This window comes from Lepidochelys olivacea, assembly GCF_965140295.1.
Source record: "Lepidochelys olivacea isolate rLepOli2 genome assembly, chromosome: 2".
Taxonomy (NCBI): domain Eukaryota; kingdom Metazoa; phylum Chordata; order Testudines; family Cheloniidae; genus Lepidochelys; species Lepidochelys olivacea.
Genome location: NC_140412.1, coordinates 104,613,654 through 104,631,263, shown reverse-complemented (window position 1 = coordinate 104,631,263; position 17,610 = coordinate 104,613,654). Strand labels below are relative to the sequence as shown.

Here is a 17,610-nt window from a genome sequence, read left to right as displayed (position 1 = left end):
TGATTTGGTTTCTGGACTTGTCCTTCCCTCCTCCTCCACACTCCCCCCCAGTCTACCTTCCGATTTCTCTCAATGCGTTGTGCAACAAATAATAAAGAACGGTTTTTAAACAATTGTGACTTTATTTCCTTTCATATATATATAGGGGGCGGGTAACTTCGAGAGAAACAAACAACTGCCACACCGTACCCTGGCCAGTCATGAAACTGGTTTTCAAAGCTTCTCTGATGTGCAGCACGCCCTGCTGCACTCTTCTAATCGCCATTGTCTGGCTGTGCAAAATTGGCCACCAGGCGAGTTGCCTCAACCTCCTACCCCACCATAAATGTCTTCCCCTTACTCTCACAGATATTGTGGAGCACACAATAAGCAGCAATTACAATTGGAATACTGGTTGTGCTGAGATCTAAATGAGTCAATAAACTGCACCAGCGCACTTTCAAAGATCCAAAAACACATTCTACCAACATCCTGCACTTGCTCAGCCTATAGTTGAACTTACTTACTACCTTACTAATGTCCAGGGTGCCTGGGTACGGCTTCACGAGCCATGGCATTAAGGGGTAGGCTGAGTCCCTGAGGATAACTATAGGCATTTCAACATCCCCAACAATAATGTTCTGGTCTGGGAAGTCCCTTCCTGCAGCTGTTCAAACAGACCAGAGTTCCTGAAGATGCGAGCGTCATGCACTTTTCCCAGCCATCCCACGTTGAGGTGGGTGAAATGTCCCTTGTGATCCACCAGTGCTTGCAGCACCATGGAAAAGTACCCCATGCGGTTTACGTACTGGCCGCCCTGGTGTTTCGGAGCTAAGATAGGGATATGCGTTCCATCTATTGCCCCGCCGCAGTTAGGGAACCGCAGCGCATTAAAGCCATCCACAATGGCACATTTCCCAAAGTCACTACCCTTGATAGCAGCTGGTCAATGATTGCATTGGCTACTTGCAGCACAGCAGCCCCCACAGTAGATTTGCCCACTCCAAACTGATTCCCAACTGACCGGTCACTGTTGGGCGTTGCAAGCTTCCACGGGGCTATGGCCACTCGCTTCTCAACTGTGAGGGCTGCTCTCATTTTGGCTTCAGCGCAGGGGACAGCAAGTCACAAAGTTCCATGAAAGTGGCCCTACGCATAGGAAAGTTTCACAGCCACTGGGAATCATCCCATACCTGCAACGCTATGCGGTCCCACCAGTCTGTGTTTGTTTCCCGGGCCCAGAATCGGCGTTCCATGGCACGAACCTGGCCCAATGCCACCATGATCTCCCAATTGCCACATGCCATGCTTCTAGGAATGTCTGTTCCATGTCCTCATCAGTATAGTAATCGCACAGTCATTGCTTCCTCGCATGGTTTTGCAGGTACTGCACACACTGCTGGATAATGCGTGAGGTATTTACAATGGTCAAAACTGCAGTGGAGATCTGAGCAGGCTCCATGCTTGCCACGCTATGGCGCCTGCATGGGTAATCCTGGAAAAAGGGCACGAAATGTAGGAGAGCAGAATGGCAGGGGAAGAGGTGCTGTTCGGTTCACGATAGCCAAAAAAAGGTGGGAAATGGTTGTCTTCTGTGGCTTTCATGGAGGCGGGAGCCCAGGACAGACAACATGGAGAAACTCAGTAGCGCGGCAAGAGTGGGAGAGCAGAGTTGGCAGCAGAAGCTGTGCTGCTCGGTTCACGATGGCAGAGCAGAGTTGGCAACGGAAGCAGTCGATGAGGAAGAGAAAGAGTAGGTATTATACAGATTACATAGAAAGATGAGAGGACATTCGATGCTAGCCTTGGTACTGTGGATGCACTCTGCTGAATTCACGCGCTTTAGTGGGGACACACAAGACCGAATGTATAAAATCGCTTCCAAAAATTCGAATAGAATAATTTTGAAATAATTTTGTACTGTAGACGTACCCTAAGAGGTGTTAGATATAAATGGTGCCTGCTAGGATGCAGCCCAGCAATGAGAATCAAAACACAACACAAACTAGAAGTCTGAAGTACAAGCCTTTCCAGGCTACTACAGCCCTGGCAGAAAACATGGAGATTACTTAAACATTTAACCCCAAGATTACTTCAAAGTTTGCCCTCAATAATGAGACTGCCATGGTGCCCACTGTGGAATCCACTGGTGAGAATTCTATTTCTATGGGAATGGCTGTGACCTTTACCCAGGAAAACACGACTGTATTTTCTTTCTGTAAGTTAACAAAGTCAGATTAGGACATTTTATAGACTGTTTTAGCAAGTCTTTCCAGACACTTGGTTTTTGCAGGAATTTCCTATTTGGGCCTAATGGCATCCTCGAGAGATTTAGCATGCAAGGGGACCCTGAATTCTCATTTGGATCCTGAAGGGAAGAAATTCATAGAAGCCTCTTCCCTTTTCTTTACACTCATTTCCCCTTCTCCTTTTTTGCAGGACTGTCCAAGGGAAGAACTAATCCCACAACTCTTCTGAGAATTATCTCAAATATTCTAGAGCAAAGAGTTTGCCTTAAGTCTATTCTTTCTGGACCATGGCTTCTGACTAAAACAGATGGCCATCCTCTAAGAAGAAGAAAAGAAGTTTTCCAGATTTTTCCTCAATGTTTTGATATTCCATGCTTCACAGCTTTAGGCTCATGATACTAGAGAGTGGGGAGACAGCTTAGAAAGGAAAGTGGAACTATAAAACTCCTGAGAGAAAGATGCAGTACAGAGAGGTTAAATGTGTTTTGCGCCTTTTCTAGCTGGATTATTATGCTTTGCTTTTGACAGCTCTTCCAATTAAAGGGAAAGAGAAGAGGCATCTCTGAACACAAGGACATAAGAATAGCCCTAATGGGTCAGACCAATGGTACTTCCTTTTATTTTAAACTTACTGCCTATTAATTTCAATGACCCCTTCTTCATTTGTTTTGGGAAGGGGTAAATATCACTTCCTTGTTCACTTTCCCCACACCATTCATGATTGTACAGACCTCTATAATATCCTCCCTCTTAGTTGCTTCTTTTCTAAACTGAACAGTCCCAGTCATTTTAATCTCTCATCAAACAGAAGCTGTTCCATATCCCTAATTATTGTTTTGCCCTTTTCTGTACTTTTTCCAACTCTACATTTTCTGAGATGGGTGATAAGAACTGCATGCAGCATTCAACGTGTGAGTGTACCATGGATTTATATGATATTATGGCATTATGATATTTTCTATCTTATTATCTATCCCTTTCCTAATGGTTCATAACATTGTTAACCTTTTTGACTGCTACTACACATTGAGCAGATGTTTGCAGAGAGTTATCCATGGTGACTTTCTTGAACAGTGACAGCTAATTTAGAACTCATCATTTTGTATGTATAGTTGAGATTATGTTTTCTAATGTGCACTACTTTGTATTTATCAACACTGAAATTCATCTGCCTTTATGCACTTCATCTGAGCTGACTGCTCTGAGGCAAGACATCCCTGCGCCAATCTAGCAAAAAGTGGTCTTGTAAGATACGTAGTTTCTTTAGCCTCAGAATATGGACCTAGTGTTTGATCACAGGAAGTGTAGGGCTCCATCCACACATTCCATAATATGGGAAGAAGAAAGGCAAATTTTTCCTTTCTACTTTCTCTATTTTTGCCCATCAAGAAGTGTTGAAGGGGGAGTAGTTGTTGCAGTGCCTAACTGAAAGAAAAGGTGTAAAAAAAGCCCACAGATAAACCTGAAGCCTGGCTGCACAGCTCTGAAAGGACTTGATCTCTTTTACATGCATCAGTTTTTGCTCTGCAGCAAATACATCTGGAAAAGCTTCCATTAAACTGAAGAGGGTGAACAAAACTGATGGAATCTTCAGTGCCTGGGCCACTCCCATTCTGCTAGAGACTGACAGGTCTGGTCATTCCACTCTTAAGCCATGGCAGTCTGAAGACCTATTAAGGATCTGTAGCCCTTTCTATCTAGAAGACAAATTACCTTTATCGACTAGGACTTTGTTTTCGTAACAGACTAGGACAAGAAAATGAAAAATGTAGAAACCAGTTTAAGACATTCAAAAAACAGGCTAAGGAAGTAAACAAGAGACACCTGAGAAGATGAGTTCATGTGAAGGATATGGAAGACAAATGCATATTTGGCTCACCTATCTAAGAAAATCCAAGAATCTACTGATATTTAATCTCCTGAAACAAAGGAAGTGACAGAGAAGACCAATCTTAAATAGCACTTTTTATCAGCTCCGGATTCTCCTTATCCTATATATAACTAATAGCTAAGGCTTTTTTCTGGAACAGGCAGCCTAGTACATAGCAGTGAGTACCACTGACACTGAGAACTCTGATTCAAGACATTTTCTGATTAAAAACAAAAGCTCCAAAACATCAGCAAGTCTTAATGGGAGACCAGCATCCTGTAAAGTTGACATTTCTTATGCGAACAACTACAGTCAGGTCATAAGTTGACATTTCTTGGCTTTTTACTTGTCAGTTCACACTACCCAAGGGATAAGTCTTTACATAAATATCCCCCAGAGGTACTGAAAACAAAGTGTTTGACTATGACAATACTGCATATAGAGAGGCATTCACAAGTAATTCGCCCCGCAGTAGCCTCTTTTTTTGGTACATGTACTCTAAGCCCAAGAGTAAATTGCACAGCAACACAACACTATTGCACAACACTATAACAACAACTGGATCAGCTAAAAGTGATTTTAAGAAAGAGAAATCAAGGAGAAGGGAGGATTGTTAGAGGTCAATGGAATGGATTCAGAATTCATCAACTCCCACTTTTCCTATCGACTTATACGTCCCTGGGCAATCTGCTTAACCTCTCTTTACCTCAGTCTTCACATATCTGAAATGAGAGCAATACCACCTACCTCAGAGGGGAGGTCTGAAGTTTACATGCTTGTAGAGCAATTTGAAATTGTTGTATAGATGATGCTATATAAATGGAGCATATTTTTAAAGTGCAGTTCTACTAAAAAAAGTTACTGTCTAAAAATGTCATCAATTTTCATATTTTATTGGGTCTTACGATCAGGTGTGCACAATTGAAAAATATTTTATTTTCAAAATAAGCTTTGCAAATTTAACCTAGAATAAGAAACTGAATTTCTTCATTCTCATGAATCATTGCTGCTAATAAAAATTCTCCAGGCCAAATCCTAAATTATACCTATGCTAATTATGTTTACAGGTGTAAGTATCTAATGTAATCGTTGATTTTGTCATTATCCACAAAAATACGCTTTTTCAATCCTGCTATGCTCTTCACCTCAGTTGTTGCTTCTGGCAACGAATTCCACAGATTTTGTGGGTTTTCTAAAAGTATTTTCTTTTGCCAGTCTTAAATTTCTTGTCTTTCAATATAATTGAATGTCCCCGTTATTACTGTCTTATTGGAGAGGGTAAAAAGGATTTACCTGCCCTATTCTCTTATTTATTTTATATACCTCTACCATGTGCCCCTGTATTATAGTCTCCTTTCTAATCTAAACTCCCCATATCTTTTCAATCTCATTTCACAAAGCAGTTTTTCCATGCCTCTAATAATTTTCTTAGCTCAGTAGTTGCACCATAGTTAAGGTTGTGATACACAGTTCAGTTTTAACATGAGCTTTTAATCTTTATTTTATAACTATCTAATTGAAATAAAAAACAAAACAGAATAATAGTCATTAGTCACTAACCTATTCTGTAACTGTTTTTCTTCAAGATGTGTTGCACATGTCCATTCCACTATAGGTTTGTGCACACCCAGTGCACTAGAAACAGAGATTTTTCCCTTAGCAGTACCTGTCGGGGCAGCACATGTGCCCTTAGCACTCTCCTACTGCTGTTCAATTATATAAAGGACAGCACTGTCCCCAATCCTCTTCCGTTCCTTCTTACCTGATAGAGATTCTGATATAAAGGGGAAGGAGCATGACACATGGAATGGGCATGGGCGACACATCTAAAAAAACAACAGTTACAGAATGGATTAATAACCATTTCTTCTTGTTTGAGGGATTGCATGTATCCATTACACTTCAGGTGACTCACAAGCAATTCAATCCGGCAGAGGGTTTCAGAGTCTACCTGAACAACGACTGAAGAACTACTTGTCCAAATTTTGCATCCCCTCTGATACAGCACAGTGACTTGTAAAAGTATGCACTAATGACCACGTTGCAGATTTACAAATGTCCCTGAGAAATACCTCAGTCAGGAAAGGTGTGGAAGCTGCCTGGGCTCTTGTGGAGTTTACAACCACCCTGCTTGGTGGAGGTACTTTTGCAATGTCACATCACAGACTTATGCAGGAAGAAATCCAGGATGAAATCTTTTGCGTAGGCCTTTTATCCTGTCTGCAACTGAAATACACACCTGAGATGATCTAAATGATCCTGTTCTGTCCAAGTAAAAAGACAGTGCTCTTCTGACATCAAGATCTGAAGTCTTTCTTCATCCTTATGAGAACTGGGTTTAAGGACAGCATGTCAGTAAGTATACTGCTTTATTGAGGTGGAACGCAGAGACCTTAGTACGGAACATCTAGGATGATATAATATACCTTGTCCTTATAGAGCACTGTGTAAGGAAGGTCCATGACCAATGGTGGGTGAAATGCAGAGATAGATGCCAGGTGAACTCTAAATGAACTAGTTTTCCCCCAGGTCAGAGACCCTGTGGGTTGGGGGATGGGTTGTTTTTTTTTGTTTTTTTTTGCCTTCCTCTTCAGCATGGGGCACAAATCATTTGCTGGTTTAAACTAGAGTAAATAGTGGATTCTCTGTAACTTGAAGTCTGTAAATCAAGATTTGAGGACTTCAGTAATGCAGCCAGAGATTATGGGTCTATTATAGGAGGAGATGAGTGAGGTTCTGTGGCCTGCAATACTCAATAGGCTGCCTGTAGGCCAAATGAGGCCCACCAAGGCTTCCTGTGTGGCCTACAAGTTCACCTTAAAAAATGTTTATAATTAAATTCACGAACCGAGATGCGCTGCCTATCATTTGCCTATGACTTCTTCAATAAGTAACTTAGTGACAGTACTTAATTTGTAATGAAAGAGGTGCTGTGGCACTGCCCTGGCATAAGTTAAGCACTGGCTGGGTGGCCGGAGAGCAGCAGCTGCTGGCCAGGCACCCAGCTCTGAAGGTAGTGCCATCACCAGCAGTAGCGCAGAAGTAGTAAACATGGCAACACACCATACCATGCCACCCTTCCTTCTGCCCTGCTGCTGGCAGCGGTGCTGCCTTTAGAGCTGGGCAGCCAGAGAGCAGTGGCTGAACTGGCCAGGAGCTGAGAGGTGCAGGGGCTATGAACTGTCATGCCTAGGAAGTGCCAGGTCTCAGCCCCGGCAAGCCCCAGCACAAATTAAGCACTGCTTACTGGATCTTGAGTTCTCGCGATAGCACTGGCTATGCTTGAGCTAGGACGCTACCTGTTTTTTCCATAAGTGATGGAAATGGAATAAAAAAGGAATGCAAGTGGGAGTAAATGTTGCGAAGTCGACAATGAAAGCCGAGCCTTTTAACCCAAACCGGACAGTGGATTTTTTTAGTATTATGCCACCTCATTTAAATGCAAAAGCTTTGTATTTAATATGCCAAATCACTGCACCCATCTATAAAGTCATCAACATGAGGCACCACTCTGAATCAATGCACAGTAACTTCAACGCGGCCCATCCTCCTGGCAATGTTGGAAAATGTGATGAAATTAAAAATCTGAAGTTTTTGTATCACACTTAAAACGTCATTCTCAGAACATCAGCGACTATAAAGGAAAAGCAATAATTGCTTTTCTTCGGATAATGCTAATACTAGCTAAAAAGAAAAAGCCTTTCCTGGATGCTGAGCTTCTGAAGGAGTGCACCTTGGAAATGCTGGAGGAGCTTTTTGTCAGAGATAAAAACAAAGATGACATTGTGAACCATTTGAAGCAAGTTCCCTTGTCTGATTCCACAGTAGTGAGAAGACTGGAGGTAATTGTCAGCACTGCTTTCTGATTTAAAAAATGCCAAATGCATATCTCTTGCAGTGGACAAATCAAGCGATTTAAGTGACACTGCCCGTCTATCGCTGTTTGTTAGATTTTATGACAGTGAAATTTTTAAGGAAGAATTTTAGTGCTTAAAACTACTAGAAACCTACACTACAGGAGAGATTTTTTTGAAAAGGTAAAAGGCTTTTTTGAAAAAAATGGTTTTGATCTGCAGCAAGTAAACTTGCTTGTTACAGACTGTGGTCTCTCCATGACAGGGAAAGAACAGGGCTTTGCTTCACATTTGGCAGTGATACACCCTTCATTAAATACACTGCACTGCATCATTCACCAGACTGTCCTGTGTGGTAAGTTGTCTGAGGACTTGAAAAAAAACAATGGGCATTGTGATGAGATTAGTGAATTACACATGCTCGACTTCTAGCTTGCAACATTGTCTTTTTAAACCTCTTTTACAAGACATTTCAGCCAAATACAGTGACCTGTTGCAGCACAACAACATTTGCTGGTTAAGCATGGGGCGCTTGTTACAAAGGTTTTGTGCACTTAAAGAAATAATCAAATTTCTTTCACACCACAACAACAAGGCCTACGAGTTCCTGGGATTTACAAATGATGTCCCCTCTATGTCACAGGTAGCTTTTCTGTGTGACAAGCTTTAATTCCCTCAACTGGCAGCTCCAAAGCCATGCAAGCAATATCAGGGATCTGTTTGAAAAAGTGTGTGTCTTTCAAAGGCATCTTGAAATCTTTCAGGCAGTCTTAACAGGAAAGATGTTGCACATTTCCACATTGCATGTCATTTTGACAGATGCAACTTCAATGAAAATGATGCAAGAATTCCTAAACAATCTGATCGAAAATTTTAAAATGCAATTTGAGAATTTTAAAATTTCAGACGATTTGCTTCTATTTGTTCGTGATTCATTTCTTGTTTTTGCCAACAGACCTTGTCCTTCTGAAGCAAGGAACATTCTTGATTCAATTGATGAAGGTGCCTTTCGATTAGAAATGTTAAGGCTTCACAGCTCAGATATCTTGAAGGCAAAATTCAGAGAAGTAGAACTTTGTGATATCTGGATTCAATATCCTGACCAGTTTCAGAATAGCCAGAATCTAGCCATTTATCTTTAACAATGTTCAGATCAAAGTACCTTGGAGAATCTCAATTTTCTACCATGAACATTATAAAAAACAACATAGCAATCACCTGACAGATGAGCATCTTCACCAGTTCATGCATCCTGACTGCCTAAAAACCACTCTTCACAAAGCTTGCCAGAGATTGTCAATGTCACACCTCCCATTAGAGATTGCCACAAACACAGGTAATAATACTGATTTATAAACTGCTTTAAGTACTAGTGTGTCTAACTTTTATGTTAGAATCAAGGTCTTTATTGGCAGCTGAAGTCGTGTATTTTTAATTTTATTTTTTTATTTTGTCAGCCTTCTGTGCAAATGGCTTGTCTATCATAAAATTCTCAAATCAGCCTGCAATAGATCTAATTGAGTATCACTGGACTAGATGATCACAAAGGTCCCTTCTGGCCTTAAAGTCTATGAATCTATATCTTAATACTTTATGTTCTGGTTTACTAAAGAATATCACATGAGGTCTTAAATTAAAGCCAGGGTCACACTGGTTATTCACATCATTGCAAAATGATACTATATATGCTGAAAATATGTTCTTGGATTCTGTATCACAGTAGAGGTGGCAAAACAGGTTTTCTGTCAGACAAAGGATGTTTATGCACCTTTTTCTGTCAAAATGTAAATAAGTATTGTCTCATTCACAGTGGGTCTCCCATCACCCATCTAAGCTAAATGCAGAGGAAACATTGCAAGAATTTTAAAAAAGAACTAACAGGTAGAGAGACACAGCAGGGAAGATAACTTTATTTTGAGAAACACTTCAAACACTTTGCTGGACTATATTTAGGGGACAAAGATGACATTCTGCAGCTAGGAATTAAACAGGCAGTGTATTTACATTCATGAAAATGAGATCACAACCAGCTGTGGATGAAGATGCTGCAGAAGGCTTCTGAGGAGATAAACTTCACTAGGTAGAAGGTTACCCTAATAAAGTTTAATCTCTAAAAAGCATGTTATGATTTTGTTTTATATGTAACTTTTTTCTCTATTATCCTTACTCACTACCTCTTGAATCTTTGATAATAAACTTCGTGTTTTCACCATAAATATAGCTCAGTGCTCTGGTATTAAGAAAAGAGCTGATCCTGAGTTGAATCAGAGAAGCTGGCATATATACTGTTCCTTTGGGTACAGCAGACCTGGTATTTCTGAGAGTGTTCAGTGAAGAAATGGCTGGACACTACAGGAGAGCTCCTCAAAAGGACTCGGGGGCTGGGGTACACTGACTGTTAATCAGTATGGCAAAGTAAGGACTGTCATAGCCCAGAGGAGAGTGCTTGGCTGGTTAATAGGCTGGAGTTATCAGGGAACAGACACCCAGTTAACCACAAGCAAGTCTCCATCATGCTGCTGGTGGGGGGTGGGTACAAGGTGACCCTCAGTCCTGGGTACCCAGAGAACCTGTCACAGAGGATAGGCATAGAGCAGCTTCCCCCGTTGCAAGAGAGGGGAAGCATACATCAGGGAGCCTGGACTGTGACCTGTCCCAGAACAAAATACATGGTGAATCTGGGGTATGTATCATTTTTGGGTACCTGCTGAAAGCAAGAGCCTTGTGGAGCCCTTCCATGTTTTACCAGAAGCACTGGTAGGCAACATGGAAAGGAATGCTTACGTTTCCCCTTAACTTCTTATTTCTGTGCTTTTAAGGTTTTGGTTGGATGGGATGCATCCTATAAAAAAACCTTAGCTATAACTAAACAGCTGTTACTAAACAAGTTCTTGGTCGCCAATAGTATTTTGTATTTCCCTCATGACTACTTCATTTCTTTACCTGCCTTTGTAAGGGACTCTGTCTGAGGCTTTCAGAAAGCCCAAAAAAGTTGTCACCCTGTCATAAATATAAAGGGAAGGGTAACCATCTTTCTGTATACAGTGCTATAAAATCCTTCCTGGGCAGAGGCAAAACCCTTTCACCTGTAAAGGGTTAAGAAGCTCAGGTAACCTTGCTGGCACCTGACCCAAAATGACCAATGAAGGAACAAGATACTTTCAAATCTGGAGGGGGGTGGGGGGGGAACAGAGGGTTCTGGCTGTCTGTGGGATGGTTTTGCCGGGAACAGATCAAGGATGCAAGCCTTCCAATTCCTGTAAAGTTAGTAAGTAATCTAGCTAGAAAATGCATTCGATTTTTTGTTTGTTTGTTTAATGGCTTGTGACATTCGCTGTGCTGGAGGGAATGTCTATTCCTGTTTTTGCAAAAAGAAAAGGAGTACTTGTGGCACCTTAGAGACTAACCAATTTATTAGAGCATAAGCTTTCGTGAGCTACAGCTCACTTCCTCAGATGCATATCGTGGAAACTGCAGCAGGCTTTATATATACACAGAGAATATGAAACAATACCTACTCCCACCCCACTGTCCTGCTGGTAATAGCTTATCTAAAGTGATCATCAGGTGGGCCATTTCCAGCACAAATCCAGGTTTTCTCACCCTCCACCCACCCACACACAAATTCACTCTCCTGCTGGTGATAGCTGTTTTTGTGTCTTTTTGTAACTTAAGGTTTTGCCTAGAGGGATTCTCTATGTTTTGACTCTGATTACCCTGTAAAGTATTTACCATCTTGATTTTACAGAGGTGATTCTTTTACCTTTTCTTTAAATAAAATCCTTCCTTTAAGAACCTGCCTGATTGATTTTTCATTGTTCTGAAGATTCAAGGGTTTGGGTCTGTGTTCACCTGTACCAATTGGTGAGGCTATTATTATCAAGCCTTTCCCAGGAAAGGGGGTGTAGGGTTTGGGGGGATATTTTGGAGGAAGACATTTCCAAGTGGTCTCTTTCCCTGTTCTTTGTTTAAAACGCTTGGTGGTGGCAGCATACTGTTCAAGGACAAGGCAAAGTTTGTACCTTGGGGAAGTTTTCAACCTAAGCTGGCAAGAATAAGCAGGTCCCCACATCTGTACCCTAGAGTTCAGAGTGGGGAAAGAACCTTGACACACCCTGTCCTCCTGTATCCGTATTTTACTTCTATCTTCATAAATGATCTGGAGGATGGTGTGGATTGCACTCTCAGCAAATTTGCGGATGATACTAAACTAGGAGGAGTGGTAGATATGCTGGAGGGCAGGGATAGGATACAGAGGGACCTAGACAAATTGGAGGATTGGGCCAAAAGAAATCTGATGAGGTTCAATAAGGATAAGTGCAGAGTCCTGCACTTAGGATGGAAGAACCCAATGCACCGCTACAGACTAGGGACCGAATGGCTAGGCAGCAGTTCTGCGGAAAAGGACCTAGGGGTGACAGTAGATGAGAAGCTGGATATGAGTCAGCAGTGTGCCCTTGTTGCCAAGAAGGCCAATGGCATTTTGGGATGTATAAGTAGGGGCATAGCGAGCAGATGGAGGGACGTGATCGTCCCCCTCTATTCGACATTGGTGAGGCCTCATTTGGAGTAATGTGTCCAGTTTTGGGCCCCACTACAAGAAGGATGTGGATAAATTGGAGAGAGTCCAGCAAAGGGCAAAAAAAATGATTAGGGGTCTGGAACACATGACTTATGAGGAGAGGCTGAGGGAACTGGGATTGTTTAGTCTGCAGAAGAGAAGAATGAGGGGGGATTTGATAGCTGCTTTCAACTACCTGAGTGATGGTTCCAGAGAGGATGGTTCTAGACTATTCTCAGTGGTAGAAGAGGACAGGACAAGGAGTAATGGTCTCAAGTTGCAGTGGGAGAGGTTTAGGTTGGATATTAGGAAAAAAATTTTCACTAGGAGGGTGGTGAAACACTGGAATGCGTTACCTAGGGAGGTGGTAGAATCTCCTTCCTTAGAAGTTTTTAAGGTCAGGCTTGACAAAGCCCTGGCTGGGATGATTTAATTGGGGATTGGTCCTGCTCTGAGCAGGGGGTTGGACTAGATGACCTCCTGAGGTCCCTTCCAACCCTGATATTCTATGATTCTATGTTTTAATGGTTTCTAGTAGATTAGAAAGACATGATTTTCCTTTTCAGAAACTGCTGATTTACCCCCCATCATGTGATCATATAGAAGTTCTATATTTCTATTTTTAGATATTTCAGCCAGTATACGCATTACTGATCCTCTACGATCTACTTCTCTGAATCACCTCTAGCGCTTTTTTAAAAACATAGGTAAAACATTAGTTACTCTGCCTGGAAGCAGGGCTAGAAGACAGCAAATTTTAATTAGGGAAACAGTATTTTTGTTAGCAGCTTAGCCACTTCATTCTTAAATTCCTTTCAACCTTGGATGCATGCCACACAGTGGTAGTGACTTGTTGTTCTTTACTTTATCCATTTCAAAGAAGAACTGCACTTTAAAGTGGTAGCGTATTTTAAAAAAAACTATTTTCCCTCATGTAACAACTGAAAATTTATAGATGTGGCACATGTAAGTTGCTATTAACAAAAGCCTTCAGATTTCTGGAACAGCTACAATTTTAGATGCTTTATTCAGCTACCAGAAATGAATACTTTGTTCCCCCTAAGCACATCTCTTGTCAGATTATATGAAATTCATTCCTACCGGAATAACATTTCAAAAACCTATTATCACTTTTGTTATTTTAAAAACTGTTTTAACCTAAGTTCAAAAATACAGAATGCGGATTATAAAATACTTAATAAAAAATGTTTTTAACCAACCTCGTATTGTAAGCTTGCTATATAACTGAGAGTTCATTTCCTTGTCTCGCTGGTAACGTCGAAATTCATCAACTGCCTCACGCACCATTGTGACAGCCAAAACAAATCCCTGTTCAAAACATAATGATATAACACATTTCCCAAAATGGAAAATATTTTTTAAAAAATACATAAAAAGGAACATGACAGTAGGAGAAAAATGTGTATATGGAGTATTTCATCATTTTTGACAGCTCAGGGTTTTTTTTAAACCTTTTCTGTCAATCTAGTTCATCTTTACTGTAGAAACACAACTTGTGAAAACATTTTACAAACATAAGAACGGCCATGCTGGGTCAGACCAACGGTCCATCTAGCCCAGTATCCAGTCTTCAGACAGTGCCAGTGCCAGGTGCCCCAGAGGGAGTAAACAGGTAATCAAGTGATCCATTCCCTGTCGCTCATTCCCAGCGTCTGGCAAGCTGAGGCTAGGGACACCATCTCTGCCCATCCTGGCTAACAGCCATTGATGGACCTATCCTCCATGAATTTATCTAGTTCTTTTTGAACCCTGTTATAGTCTTGGCCTTCACAACATCATCTGGCAAAGAGTTCCATAGGCTGACTCTGCATTGTGTGAAGTACAAGTATTGAACAATTTTCATTTCTTGGCATATTCCAGCAAATTACAAATGATATAAAACTTGTAATTTGCTGGAAAATAAATATATATGTGCGCACTAGAGGGGAAAATTTTAGATATAATTTGTATGCTAGAAGGAATTAACATCTTTCAAATAAGTCACTGCATTTATTTATACTATATATAAACAGCATTTTTTGCAATTTGCCTGAGAACTTATTAGCATTTGATTTAAGAATATTTGTATATTTTGACATGTGATGCTGACAATTTGTGTTTTCACAGTTATGAAAGCTTTTAATCTTTTTTAATCTTGATGTCTACTGTCATTGAATTATTTTCCGCCCACCCATAATTTCCTGCAACTGAAAATTTAAATAGACAAAAAAATTAAACATGCTTAATAATAAACATTGATATTATCTGTCAAAATTATGAAAAAATTAAAAAACAAATTCTGCCAAGCCTACCTATAGTAGTGATGGGGATAATCTCATCTTGCTTCTTTAAAAAAAAAAAAAAAGTTGATTGTCCTTTTTCTTACAAAGATAGGCAGAAAAGGGTGAACTGAAGTAAACAGATGGCTAAATTGGAAAATTTGTCACTAATTTTTCCAAATTAGTTCTGGCTATTCACAGTCCTCCAAACACTGAAACAGGGCTGACCCTTTAGGTTTTGTGAAACTCCTGACCACAGATCCTTCAATTCTGGGGAGTACCCCAATTCAATTCACAGCTATGAAGGGGTAGTGCCAAACCAGGCTCCTACAAGCAGCCAGTATAATCTCTGGAAACACAAAAGAGGGAAAGCTAAGTAACAAAAGGCAGAAGAGTCTAGGGGACGAATCATGAGATATATTTACATTTAGTACTTGGCACTTAGCTCAAATCCCTAACTTATCCCTATATTATCAAAACCTCATGTTTATGTTATTTAAACCTCACTTGCCAATTAGCACCCTAAATTAGTTATATGGCCTATGTCTCGAAAAAAAACACCCAAAAACAAACAAACACCGAAAAACTGAATTTCAACCTTTTTCTTCAGGTTCCCCCCCAAAACACACACACTCCTTTAGAAATGTACACACCTTATTAAGATTGACCAGTCATACTCTAAAAACATCCCAGAGTCTTTTATGTAGTTGACAGGCTACATTGCTATCAAGCCATCTATGTAGTATTCTTTCCATAAAGATTTCACTTTCAATTAATGCCCTAAGGAATTGGTGGGGAGAGGGGGTGCCACTATTATTCTGAACTTATGGACTGTTGCCATACCACATCATATTAATGTATTACTTTTTCTTTTTGGAAGCAATGTTTCAGGCAAGATCATTTTACATAATCAAAATAAAACATTGTGTACCTGTAACAGAGAATTTGCTCCTAATACTTTCAAGTGTACTCGTTTTAGCTCACCAAGGGCATTAAACTCCAAAGTAAAAAGACAGGGAGAAAAATTTAACCTTTCCTGCCTGTTAAGTACATTTTGTATGCACATGAAAGACAGACATTTCAGCTTGAATTTGAATTTTTCTGGAACTCTACATACTATGTTATGACAATTCTTATTGAACTCTTAAGAATATCATGACAAGTAGTCATTCTGTAAAATGAGAATGGGGAAAATCTGCTAAAGAAAGGTTTATATGTATAATTTTAAGATTATATACAGCTTCTGTTTACATCCAACCAATGTGATTGGTGAAGACATCAATGGAAGTTGCAAGAGCAAACAGAAGTCAATATATATAGTACACCATCCTATTTGGTTTGTCAAGTGTGTACATCTTTAAGTGACCATGGCGATCTGTTAGATGATACAGAAAAAGTGACCTATTTGGATATTAAAAGGAAAAAAATAGCTATAGAAAATATTTTAACCGCCTAAGCGTTAAAGGTTACCTATTTTCGAAACAATAGTAATAGTCTCTCTTTAGCAGTAAAGTTTACTGCAAGTGGGCCTTTCCTTAAAAAAACAAAAACCAAAACCAACACTATCCAGAAGACCTGATATAGAAAACTTCTGTGTCTTACCAGTCAATTGTGTTTGTCTAACTGTGTCAGACAGTCCTCACAGTGGGATATTCCCCATTTCATACCAGCCTGGAGGCATACTGTATCTTCAAGCTCAGACTTATGTCTGCCACTCAGGAAGAACCCTCCGGACAAAAGTTTCCAAAGATCAAAAATACTTACTGTATAAATATTAAGAGGGGCAAATCAACGCGAACCACTTGCAGGAAAACTAATAAGAAATGTAAGGGTTTCCAAGAGGAATATGCTCTCCCCTTTTCAAATTACTTAACAAGCGAGCAATAGCCACACAAAATTCTGAACATATTGTATCCTCAGGAAAGGATCAGATTATCTGACATGAAGAGTCCTAAAAAGAAAATTCACAGGTAAGGCAAATTTTCCCTTCTCTGGCCCCTCCACAGCAGACTGTCTTCATGTTCAAAGCAGTTAATCATCCTTAGGGAGGGAAGATTCAGTTGAACTATGCAAAAGTTGGAAAAGAAATTTAAGAAGGCACCCCATTTACCAACTCTACATATGCAGATAAGACGACAATTTCATGATATTTTGAGAAGTGCAAACAGACCACCACATGGTGGCCTTATAGACCTCAGTGTAAGATGTGAGTGATCACAAAATTTATTATTTTATTACTATTGTATCAGGAGCCCCAAACATGCACCAGGACCCCATTGTGCTAGGCACTATACAAACAGAACAGATGATTAGTAATGTGTTTGAAAGGGGTTGTAGTTGAGGGTTCAAATGCCTCTGCTTTTATTTCCTTGATGACCCTGCTCACATCCAACTTATGCCCTTCCAATTCCTTATGATGTTTGGATTCAGACAGAGGACAATACTTCTTCCTATAATATGCTGAAGATTATGGTGACCTTGAAGGCCTAGTCAGTTTGAAGAATTAACATGCCTTGATAGAATATGTATAATTGAGATTCCATAGAGACCATGCCAAGCTCCAAAAACAACCCTGACTGAGGTGGTGGTAAATAAGCAAGATAGTTTCAGTGAGAAGAGGTGGAGTAATACTGACTATATAATGGTTAGAAAAGTGGTTTAATAACTACCTGCAGCACACATTGCAAGATCATGACAGGAATTGGCACATTACTGGAGGATTAAAGAGGTAGTCCTGAGGAATCTGATGTGATGGTGATCAGAGATTCTCCTTACTTTCTTACAGTGCAATATTTGCAATTGCAGCCTTGTCTTGCCG

At 40.3% G+C, this 17,610-nt stretch overlaps 1 protein-coding gene across 5 annotated transcripts in view; it reads right to left on the bottom strand.

Moving 5' to 3' along the window:
• The window catches only part of ATP9B (ATPase phospholipid transporting 9B (putative)), a 295,180-nt gene that overhangs the window by 230,132 nt on the left and 47,438 nt on the right, over positions 1–17,610 (bottom strand). For 4 of the 5 annotated variants that reach the window (XM_084621950.1, XM_084621952.1, XM_084621951.1 and 1 more), the window contains exon 5: positions 13,734–13,842. In XM_084621950.1, coding sequence (XP_084478076.1) covers positions 13,734–13,842 — 109 coding nt within the window. Of the gene's footprint in view, positions 1–13,733; positions 13,843–14,825; positions 14,845–17,610 lie in introns of those variants that run through there. The other variant, XM_084621953.1, reaches the window with a different exon arrangement.